Here is an 11,954-nt window from a genome sequence, read left to right as displayed (position 1 = left end):
GGCTGAACTTTACCTTTCATCCCTCCTCCATTGGTCCCACCAGTAGCGGCACCATAGCCTTTAATAAAGATAAGATTGAATAAGTTAGAATAAGCTACTTGCATTTATAAGACTTAGCTCTATTTACACTTACAATATCAACTGAGTGTAACTTGGGGAAGAAGTATTTCTAAGATCAGATCAATCCGTCGTGCAGATTTATGTAATGCTAACATTTGGTAATCACAAACCTCGGCCTTTTGTGGGGTACCCGCCATGTCCATTTTGTGCTCCCATTGCCTGACCCACACCTGAGGGAAAAATAGTTCATGAAAACATATTCTCAGAAACAGAGGAAGTCATTGCTGAAGTAATTGGCTTTGAGTTTACCTTTTGAAGGCATCAGCATTCGTCCTACACCTCCACCATACTGAGGTTTATTTCCTAGAATAATCACGACATGACAGCTGTCAAAAGCTTCGGCTTGTGCAGAAATCCCACAAATGCAATACTTTTCATGTTTATTAGGGACATAAAGTATACAGAGTCTGTTGATTTACCATGAGGTTGTGGCCCCTGTCCGTTGGATACTCCAAATGCAGCGCCATGACCTTGAACACAGAACACTGAATGTTAAGCATTGATTTTGCCATATAAAAAAGTATATTGTTTTGTTAAAGATTTTTGTTTAATAGTCATTCATTTATTTTTATTCCTTTGTTATTCTTTTCTTTTAGGCTTTCACTATTCCTTGAAGGGACATGCTGTCATGCAACTGGCTTTTGCCGTTTTTAATTTAATGTATGTGTGCAGTGGCGTCTTTATGATGCAAATATTACATCAGTCTGCTTAGCCTTTTTTTAATCTTATTTTTGTATATTGGGTGTTTGCTCGAGAGGAAGTGAAACAAAAGGTTAAGCCCCCATCCCCACCGATCTTCTTATGTTCCCTAAAATAGTTTTAAAAAGCTGAATCAAGTGTCTTGGTGAGTCAGCAGTCGGATGAACATTTTTGGGAAGTAGCAAGACTCAACAGAAGTCAAAGGAGTGACTGTGGACACGCAGTAAAACCATTCTTTCCCTCCTCACAGAGGGATGTCAAATGTAGACTGCAGCTGCCAATGAAGCCAAGCTGCCTTTGATTTCACGAACGGAAACCGCTGGTGAAGAGAAAAGAATGTATAGTTGCTTTGCATCATCACAAGAAAAGTTGGTAGAGGGGCGAGGACACAAAAGAGTTATTCTGCGAGCGTTGCTAAGATTAGTTTAACAGGATCCGCTGGAATTTAAAAGACATTGGTCTCATCTATTTTTTTGTATCTCTACAGGACTCGACAGGTTGAACGGTTTCCTGCACAACACTAGAGCAGACATTGTGGCAGGTTTTTAAAGGATGCTAAAAAATAAAAAAGTAAACATACTTTGAAAAGAGGAGTGTAGTCATTTCACTTTAATGATTTCTGCTTAAATAATTCCACTACGATGTTAAAGTATTTACCGACCGGAAATAATTAAATTGGAACAAAACAGGAAAAGTCTCACAATGGTTGAACCTCCTAACATGAAAGATATATGGAACAACTTGAACAGATTGAACAATTCTCCCATCTCTCCTGCTGCTGGTGAGCTGAAGCCACAACTCAAATAGCAAAGTAAATGTGAGGCTGCAACTGTGATAACATGTGTAGGTGTGTGGGTTTGTGTTAATGTATGAACAGAAATAATTATGCTAAATCATGCAAATGTCACCTGAGATGCATCCAAACACACCCCAACCCCTCGTTTCTTCTATATTTTTAGATTCAGCGTTTGCATTTTTCTTATTATATATTAATTTTCACAAATCCCTTGTTGCTTGTACAACTTGATGAAGAAACAATAAATAGTACTTTTTTTCTTTTTTTTACTCCAAAACTAATGAAATTAACTGCTTTTCTAGTTGTGAGAGGAAAACATTTCAGGGATACATATTCTGTATATTTGGTTTATTTTCTGACAAACTTCTTATTGCTTTGCATCTAAAGCAGCAAGAGGGGAAATCATGTCACACAGTTAATGTAGTTTTACAAGGGGATACATGTGACACTTGAATTATACAGTGGTAGAGAGCAGTTCATCAAAGCCAGATAACAGACATAATCATCATCCTTAGCAATATGTCAGCTTGTTTCACCTCTCTACGACAGAGGACAGTAACTCTACACAGAACATATGTAATTAACCCGTAATAAACTATTCAAACGTATTTCTTTTGGAAATATTCTAGTCACGGTGGCTGAAGGGTTTGAATGACTTAATTATCCAATTAAGATACTAACTCTCCAAATTTATTGCATTACTGCTTACAAACACCTTCACACAAGGTTAACAGTTTTGAAGTCATAAAAGCAGTTCTCGTGTTTAACTTACAAAAGACCTATTATCACTTAACTCACCCCTCGTGTGCGCTGCCTGCACCAGCCAAAGAACCGCTGCGCTCTGAAGCAGTAGGTGTCCTAGCATTGTGGACCTGGAGAGAAACAAAAAGCCTAAAATGTGTTTGACCCAGCAGGAGAAAGAGGAGTAGAGCAGGAGAACCGGACTGGGCAAGGTACCCTGATGGAGAGGGTCTGATATACACTCTGGTCTGAGGCGCCCCTCCTTCTGCGTACAGATGCTCCTGTTCTCCACGGCCCCTTCCACTTCTTGAGACACCCACCGCGTACACACACACAAACTAAATAATTGGGTACTTAAAGTAAATTCACACTTAAGGGAGACAGAGAAGCAAAGAGTTAGTTTTGTGAATTGACTTTGACGTCATTTCAAGATAGAGGAGCGAGTTTAAAGATGGAAACAGAGTGATCTTCAACTTCCACTCTCTTCTTTCAGTCCATGTCTCTATGATCACACACAGTTGGGAAGAGTCCCTTGCATATTTAAAGAAAAGTGTAAAAAGAGACCGCTAATGGCCGGTCTAATCCATCCAGTAATGTGATGTACTGTCCAGAGTTTGTAATGTTTGACTGTATTCGACAATTTAATCTATTTTGAAATGAAGGAATTGGCCGACATTTTCTAATATCATGCAATGCTGCAAAGCATAAATTGATCCCCTAGAAACAGTTGGCTTTAAAAATGTGTGAATGATATGTAAAGTCAAGTCAGATACAGCAAGCAGAAGATGACAGTCTCAAACACACCATAATGTAAGAACCCAAAAAAGTTCAACTTTGAAAAGGCAGCAGTTTGTCCAGTGTTTAGTTTTTAATTTTTTTGAAAGGCACTTTTACATTTCATTTAATTTTTTCTGTAAACTTCAAAAACAAATTGTGCACAAAGCTCAACATCAGTTTATTTGTATATAGGAGGAGACAGTTTAAAGATGATGGACACCGAGTGAGCTTCGACTTCCACTCTCGCTTCTTTTAGTCCATAAGGTCTCCATGGTCACACACAGTTGGGAAGAGACCCTTGCATATTTAAAGAAAAGCAAGTAAAAAGAGAAATATCTCACCTTTCACATAGATTCCTCACTTAAAGTCCAAATCCTCTTATGGGGTCAAGGAGAGGTTAACATCTCACCTCCCAGCTCGCCCAGACCTCTCACATACTTGGCTTCAACAAAGTCATTCACCGTCTCTGACCCATCTGTCTAACTTCTCACCACCTGGTAACGAATCCGTCTTTCAACTCCTCTGATCGTTAAGCTTCTCATCTCCTTTGGAAATATGCAAGTTGTCATGGTTTCAACTCATGCAGCATTTGTGGATGTGCCGTCATGCAGATCGTCTCACAGGGAGTTAACTGGCAGCCGAAGGGATAAGTGGTGTAATAATTGCAGATGTTTGATTTGACATGCATGTTAAAATAATGACAGCGTCTTGCCAAATAATCAAAGTGTGCACAATCTGACAATTCCTTTGTACAGCCACCCCATCGAGGGGATGGGGTGGCCTGATGGACTTCTGATTTCCTCTAGCGCCACCACAAGGTTTGCATTTGTAGTCGCTATGAAATTTTACATTCATGACATCAGCAAATTTAATCAGTTCATGTTATAAGAAGCTAATGCTGCAGCTGGCTTCCCACTGCTCCTACAGTGGGGTTTGGTTTAAGGTGGTGGTCAGGATGTTAGTCACTCTGTGTACGGAAAAATAAAAAAACCTAAGGGCCTTGAGACCACAGTGAAACCACTGTTCAACGAGGATTCTCTGACTACACACAGCCATGTCCGCAATGTGTATTCCTGCACAGATGTATGCAGCTGTTAGAGGCAGGCTGGCCAGTAAGGCTCTGACTCAATTGGCAGAGTCCACCAAATACTGAGTGTTTAGTGCTGGCTGGCATTGGAAATACAACTTCATGAGACAAACTCGCTTACAAGATTCTGCAAAGGAACCCAGAAGGACAGCTGTGAGCACAGTGAGAGGTCTGAGCAAAAAAAAATAAAAAAAAATAGTCTAGAGTATTTAACGAGATTGTCCAGGGGTTATTCATTTGCAGACTGGGGTCTGTTTTTGATTCAATGTAACATGAACAGAGATATCAAAACATGCTTTCTCTGTAAACTATAAATTTAATCCTGATATAAAAGAATGCATAAATGGACAGCAGAAGGTTGAATAAAAGATCTCAAAAACACCATCTTAAATAAGATGTTATCATATTCCAACCAATTATATTTTGTCCTACCTGCTTCACACAACTTTTACCAATAATTTCATTTCTTCATCGAAGTTGCATCTTCTAATTATTCACTACTAGTTTTGGCACTAAACTGTGCTTGTATTGCAAATCCTCGCTCAGTGACACCGATGAGTTGTGCTCTGTATAGTGATATCTGTTCAGGACATTTCTTGGTCACATCAAGTCCTGCTGCCAGTGTCTCCCTGTAGGAATGTCACACACTGGCGTTTCAGCACAGAACTTTTAGACTTATTGGTTTAGTTCAAACTGCTCTTCAGCAAATAAAAACATAAAATCTGAATAACTGATACTTTTGTTTCCAGTCACAGAATAATGACCCAGCAATGGCCTGCATGGATGCTGCCTTTGTAGGACTCTAAATGTTTAAGAAAATGTGACTGGAATACAAAAATTAATACAAACACCATTGCTCTATCAGTAATAATCATAATCTTTTTATGACCTTATTAAGTCCTAGTAAGCAAGTATTACAGAGGTAACCATGTGCAACCTCCTGTATCTGGCTTCTGAAACATCAGTTCAAGTTTTGTTTGTATGCAAATCCTTTGTAGAATTGTAAATAAGTGGAATAAAACATTTTTATGGCACGTTTCACTGAAGAATGAGCAAACTGTGTCAGTTCTGAGTCAAACCAGACTCGTAGAATCTGATGTCCAGGACTTCCAACTGTGCAAAACACACGGAGCAGATCATGGCCAACATGCCAAGACACATTTTCTGCAGATTTGAGCAAACTGTTGAGCAATTTTAAAGATTTTTTTCTTTTTATTTGTGTTGCAAGTGCTCTACAAGGGTGCAATATAAATCATTAGTTTCCAAATGAAGATAATAAATAAGAATTACATCAAATACATCATATTTAGTAATGCTACACATGTATACACAATGCATGTCTTTTTTTACAACAAAAAACAACCAAAATTGCATGGCTTATGTTGGATTAAACCAACTTCCCTAATGGTTATTATTACAATAATGAACATATAGGTTCAGCTGTACAATCATAAATTACTATACAATCCTCAACCTGGTCACCAATATCTGATCCAAAACATTAATCTCAGTAAGTGAAACCTCACATTTCTGGTGCAGATTATAACTGGGGTTAGACAGACTACACAAGTAACTCGGCGCAATCTACTGGTTAATGTAACCAACTCAGTATTTAGCAATCTCATGGAATGACGGCAACACTTGTTTTGGAAGGTTAAAACAAAAAACAATTATTTTGTGTTTTCAGAATAACTTGCACCGACATTACCTGCTGGAGACCAATGGGAGGAACGTAAAAAGATCAGATAAAGAAATTTAAAAAAAAGGGAAACAGTTTGAGTGTGCAAAAATGTGAGGGGAGGAGGGAGAAAAAAAAAACTGACAGAATTTTGTAAATAACATTCTTCTGTTATTAATGAACATCGAGTAGCTCGTGTCAGGGCGGGGCTTCTGCTCCTTTACTAGTGTTCATCACAAGCTGGTCATTAGTTAAACGTCTCATTAGCTTACATCCAGCTTAAGATGGAACAGCCACAAATCCAGTTGCAGACCTAAATAAAAGATATTTGCAATGCTATTTGAGTCTACACCAACCAAATGCATATATCATTTGGAAACAGTGTAAAAATGTCTTCTGGCATCCAACCAAGTAAAAAGTACTTACTCCATGTTGCTTTTCAGCTGATGCACAGTGCGCTTGTCCAGGTAACGGCAGAAGAGAGTGAGTAGGTTTGAAGGCAGGAGGAGCGGCTCCACCAGTGAACACTGGGACAGCTGTCCCGCCACCTGGAATATTGTGTCCGTCCTAAAAAGACAACATACAATCTTGACAATTGCGTTTCTAAGGATGTTGAAATTATCTCCATTAAACTTAAAATCCTTACCAGGTTTCAAAGTCGCCGATGCTGGGCTCTAACGGGAGACCTGAGGACAGCAGCTTCTCTCCTTGGGACAGGAGAGCGTACAGCAGGGACAGTCCAAACTAAGAGCAAAAGAGATCGACAGATCACAAAAGTTTCACGGAAAAGACATAAATAGAAGCCAAAGGACAACAGAAAGCACAGACCTTGTTCTGACACGCCAGAGTGAGGGACTCAAATGCCGTTAAAGACTCAGATGTCAGATTTTTGAGCACAACGATTAGCTGACTGAACGTCAAGCCGGCAATCACATTTCGAAGAGGCGGATAGAGCACTGGAAGGGCCTAAAGAAAAGATGCTTAGTCATGCAATAAATGGATTCGAAAGAATATTTGTTATCTGTATAAACCTTTCAGCATATTGTAAAGCAAGTGATCCAAGAGAAAACTAAACTGGCACTGTCTTTCATTTCCTTTAACAATGAAAGGTGAGCATGAAAATTAATTCATGACCTTTTGAATGCTGTGTAGCAAAACTACATGAATTCTAAGGCACATTCAACCACATCTCAGTCAGCTGAGCTACGTAGAACATACTCCCACCTCTTCTGGATCTCTGCCCATCAACGTAGGAAGGTTAGAGGTCACAATGCTTAAGATCTTCAGTGCAGTTTCATGTTTCAGAAACGGAAGCAAACGGGCAAGTAGCTTTTTGCCTTTTGAGACTAGCAGGAAAGGAAGAAACTCCACGCCTGAATCTCTACAACAAAACATTTGAGAATAGTCAGCAGCCATCAAATGTTTTCCCCGTTTTTTTTTAAAATTTATTTTGGGTGTGCAAAACTCACAGGTGATTGTGATGTTGCAGTTGGGAGTAGATATGCTCCACTTTTCCCTGGGATTTCGCCATCAATCTGGTTACTTCCGCTTCAGACAAAACAGAACTTTTCATCCTCTCCGTTTCCTCGACCTCCAACAGAACCACGAACAACTGCAGGGCCGATCAAGTGTGAGTGAGTGTTCATGAGGGTAAATAAAATGCATCTTATCAAGTAATCAGCAGGTACCTTTTCTATTTTGCTGAAGATCTCTAACCGCTGTTGTCTGATGTCTTGTTGTTCCTGTAATGTGGAAAAAGTCTCTGAATCAGTAAAGGCAGTTCAAAACAACTCAAAGATGCCAGAACATTGTCAGAAAAACAGTCACCTCAAGTGGACCCTGAGTTTGGACTGCATGAACTGCACTGATGGCTCGGCGAGGAGAGTAACACGTGGACACAGCAACTTGACCCAGAGAGCCTTCAATGTGCACCACTGGAAGAGCAAAGCCAGGTTGAAAACAGTCTCAGCAAATCAAATGGCAATGTATGTAATGTATTATAAAGGCATGAAAATATGAAGAGAAAAAAACCTGGCGCATAGACGTCAGTTTTTGTGATGTAAGGCGTGGTAAGCTTGGGTGGCTCCCGCTTGCTCCTGATGCCCAGCTCTTCCTCTGCCAGCTTCGCTTCTATTCGTCGATAGTACTCCTATGAGAAAGTTTCAATACACTGGCCATGAAAAGCTCGGGCTTTGTTATTGAGCGACGGTTGGTTACTTGACCTTAAAGCCATGATGTACAATGAAGACACAGGATCAAAGATGTTTCACCTGGTAGTAGTAGTCCTCATGGTATGGATTCTCACTTTGGAGCTGGATCATCTGCAGCCTGGTGATCCACTCCTTCTCTTTGCTTGTCATGAGATTACAATAAGGATCCCAGTCCTCTGATTTTCTACAAACAGGTCATATGGGGTTAAATAAATAATTAGCCTTTTCCTATTTCATAACAGACCGACTGTGAGAAAGAAAAAAAAAACACATTCTCTATTCAGGTAGACATTACTCCTCTACATAGGTAGTTGTTGCTTCTTTATGAATGTTCAAAATGCTAAATACAGCTCTTTTAAGAGATGTAGCACCAACCTTTGGAATATGCGTTGTTTTTGACTAAGAAGTCGTTTGTGTTGGGGGTGGAGCTGGGTGACGGGACCGGGGTTCCTGCGGTCAGACAACATCACATGTACACATTAGTGTAAAAACACACGTTAAATTTTGTTTATTAATCGTTTTGTCTCGTCTTTATTTAATAAGTTTCTATCCATCTTCATTGTTAACTTTACTTTTTAGCAGCTGATAGAGCTAACATCAATCTGAAGCCATTCCCGTTCATATCAAAGCAGGTTATGTTTAGGCCTCTAGTTTAACATAAAAGATCTAATTTTGGGATGTACAGCTGCATTTGTATCTTTGTACAGCTACCGTTGCTTTAACTTCACCTTTTGAATACAAATACTAATATTGGGATTGTATGAAATCTATGAATTTCAGGTGAATGGTAAGTTTTGTATACTCATAAGGGATCAACAAGAGTGTGTAGACAACTATACGTAATACTATATGAATATACTCGATAATATACTACAAATATTCCAGGGCACAAAAACAAACACTCTTGTACTGCATACAAGATTATGACACCTGAAATGCTGCATCGGATTAGACGATGGGCTGTAAAAGGGGGACGGTCTTGGTGAATTGGCACCAAAGCGAAGGTGCATCATCTTTGGAGTCAGAGGCTGAGGAGTGGAGGGGCAAGGCCCGTTTGTAGGAAAAATGAAGCCCCCTGTCTGAGCACAAAATAATGTCACAAGTCATACACGAGTGGATTTCCTTAGCTCCTGGTGAATGCATTTAATGTACCAGAGTAGCTTTAATTAATTATGGTATACACCTGATTGTAATGTTGCCGTGGGGTTAACGGTTGACGTGAGAAGGCGGGTGATCCTGGTAACATGGACGCATGCACCTGCAAGAAAAAGCCAAGATTTAGTTATCCAACAGTCAGCAAAAACCCAAAAGGTCATACTAGAAACAATTATCCTATCAAATAAATCCTCCACCTGAGAGGGCCCTCTTCGGTCAAAATGTCTTCTGAAGTAGGATCCTCTGGTTTCCCCTCTCCTGCCCCTGAAGGATGAGACAGGATATGCCAGATCCAGGAAGTTGGAAGTCGGGCGTAGACCACCTCCTCCTTTGTGACCATCAATCACACACACTATAGCACTGTCCTACAAAACAGAATAAAATAACATAACTGTAACCCATTGTCGTACAGATTGTAACATGTGTTGTTCGGGATCCTAACCTGAAGTATTGATCCTGAGATTCTTGGAGTCTTTCTGAAAGAGGGCGACATGTACTGAAGGGGAAGAAGAAAAAAAAAACATTAAACGGCGAAAAGAAACATGAGCAAAGTATGACAAAAAGGTTGTTGCTTACATCATCTTCTAAGGTCTTCTGGTACACGGTATTCCCAAGGTCCACTATGGCACTGTCAAGAGTCTTATAAAGCAGAAACAGATCAAAATGAAGACAAGCTGCTTTGAGGTGGCTGTCAAATCAAAGAACCAATAGAGTAAATATATTAAGTTAAATTAACAAAAGAGTAATATGTATAAAGTGTATTGAAAGTCATGCTGACACCAGTCCAAAATAGACCAGCAATAAAGGGTTAAAAAAAAAAATTCTACCAAAATAAAAAAGTAAATTCTAACATATGTTTCAAAACAAAAATATTGTTGGAAATAAGATCTAATACTAACTCCAATGTCTAAAAAGCTAAAAAAAAAAAAAAAGAAAAAAAAAAGATTTTGAGCATGATAATGAAACTACATTTCACTGTACATATATATTGAAAGTAATATTGCCAGATGTTGAAAAAAGTAATCTTGCACATTATATTATTGGTCTCCTAATTCCTCTGCATCACCTTGAGGCTTGGTCGGCCCTCCACCATCCTCATCACAGCTGGGTCTTCAAACATCCGGCCCCTGCCCAGCCCACCTCTCAGCCCCCGAACTCTGCCACGCTGCCCTGGGGGAGCCCGGGGAAGATACTGAGGACTCTGTCTGGGAGGAAAGCGGGGCGGCGGGGTGCTTTCTGATGCTGTGACGCTCTCACGGGGTGATGGTTTGGGATCTGGGGGAGGTGGAGGTGTTGGTGGAGGCGGTTTTTCAAACTCAACCAGACCGCTGCTGGGCTCTTCTTTGGTTTCCTCTGCATCGAGCTCTATAACAGATACATGTAGAAAACCGTATGAGGGAAGCTTTCATCCTTTAATACTGTACCATGTATATTCTTTGGCATGAATAAAAATTAACACGTGATTCAGGCGCAGTAATATTAATTATCAGCTGGAATTATTCAACTGGAATAATATTTAGGCATACTTTTTGTAGACAGTGATTTGAAATGTATGGTTAAGAGTTTTTAAAATGTATATATAAAAAGCAAAAAAAACATTGGATACTGATTGTACATTCTCCTACAGCATTTAACTGGATTCAAGTGACATTTGCAGGCATGTGATTAATGTGAGAATAAGGTGTCCAAACAGGTCATCAATACACCTGTTGGGGGAGCTGACAGGACTCTTGCCCCATCGAAGGACAAAAAGGTTTTTATATACATTTTACTTAGTGATCCAGCCAGGAAATGATGGAAAGGTCTGGGTAGCTGTACATCTATACACACCTATTCCAAACGTCTCCTCGTTGAAGACATTTATCGCCTCGTCGTCCTCGGCCATGGCCTGCAGAAGCCCACAATCCATATCCGTGTCTTCCTCTTCATCACTCCAGGCATCTCCATTCTCAGGCCACTGAGGCTGAGACTCGTTTTCAGCCACCTGAGACATTGAAACATAGCTATAAAGACTATAAAGAAGCCAAAGAGCAGAAACCTTTACAAACAATACAGTCCACTTCTGTGTAGAAAAAGAAAATCAATATATCCCACTTATATCTAAATAAATACACAAGGTTCTCACAGCCATTGTTTTAATATCACTCGATGACATTATAACACACAGGCATAAGCGACCCCTGCTCTTCATAGGTACACAGATGAATGAATACCTGAATAGCGTGTTAGCACGCTGATTAGCGTCACGCAGCTCTCGCAATAAAACAATATTGACACAATAATAAGCAGCCAAATAATACTTACTTCTTGCGGTTTTGTATCACTCATTGTGTATTTTGGTTTGGTTTATTTTTTTTACACTTGACGCCGGCGGGTCTCGAAGACTTTCTTTCTCCTGCAGGTTTACCTGCTTTCTCTTGTGCTGCTCATTAACCGTTAAGTGAACTCACCTGTGAGGCGACGTGCACACGTCAACCCGCTGCACGTAGCAGTCAGCGCGACTCCACTGATTACATTAATCTTTTGTTTCTTTTGTTTTTAATATGTTCAAGAGTTTATACTTGGTCTACATTTCCTTTCCTTTTTAAAAACCTGGATAAATCTAGGACGCTAGTATTGATTTTCAAATAGTGACGCTCGAGCGCTCCGCAGTGAGCCAACACTGACATCTAGCGGTCAAACTTTATATAT

General features: G+C 39.8%; 1 protein-coding gene across 2 annotated transcripts; it reads right to left on the bottom strand.

The window, feature by feature from the left end:
• Positions 1-2,587: 2,587 nt before the first annotated feature.
• On the bottom strand, positions 2,588-11,699 carry patl2 (PAT1 homolog 2). 2 transcript variants are annotated; one of them, XM_068582724.1, is made up of 19 exons: positions 11,568-11,699; positions 11,094-11,247; positions 10,330-10,628; positions 9,840-9,902; positions 9,706-9,759; positions 9,461-9,628; positions 9,292-9,366; positions 9,039-9,187; positions 8,484-8,558; positions 8,169-8,292; positions 7,930-8,047; positions 7,726-7,832; positions 7,587-7,640; positions 7,368-7,510; positions 7,123-7,279; positions 6,727-6,864; positions 6,545-6,642; positions 6,325-6,465; positions 2,588-2,726 (listed from the first exon to the last, which is right to left on the bottom strand). In XM_068582724.1, the coding sequence occupies exons 1-19, from the start codon at positions 11,589-11,591 to the stop codon at positions 2,711-2,713; spliced, it is 2,157 nt and encodes a 718-aa protein (XP_068438825.1). In that variant the 5' UTR covers positions 11,592-11,699; the 3' UTR covers positions 2,588-2,710. The 2 variants fall into 2 exon arrangements, with proteins under 2 accessions (XP_068438825.1, XP_068438824.1); XM_068582723.1 differs by lacking the exon at positions 2,588-2,726 and adding an exon at positions 6,030-6,211.
• Positions 11,700-11,954: the final 255 nt, after the last annotated feature.

This window comes from Clinocottus analis, unplaced genomic scaffold (genome assembly GCF_023055335.1).
Source record: "Clinocottus analis isolate CAN_PGR_092001 unplaced genomic scaffold, fCliAna1.0.p SCAF_19, whole genome shotgun sequence".
Taxonomy (NCBI): domain Eukaryota; kingdom Metazoa; phylum Chordata; class Actinopteri; order Perciformes; family Cottidae; genus Clinocottus; species Clinocottus analis.
Note: the sequence above shows the minus strand (reverse complement) of the source record. Positions and strands in the feature narration are given on the sequence as shown.

Excerpts from the sequence above, each read along its gene's own strand:
- patl2 (XM_068582723.1), bottom strand. The coding sequence starts at position 11,591 with ATGAGTGATACAAAACCGCAAGAA. Across the intron at positions 9,629-9,705 it reads TCTCAGGATCAATACTTCAG|GACAGTGCTATAGTGTGTGT; the intron begins GTTAGGATCCCG and ends TCTGTTTTGTAG. Across the intron at positions 8,048-8,168 it reads ATGAGGACTACTACTACCAG|GAGTACTATCGACGAATAGA; the intron begins GTGAAACATCTT and ends ACTTTCTCATAG.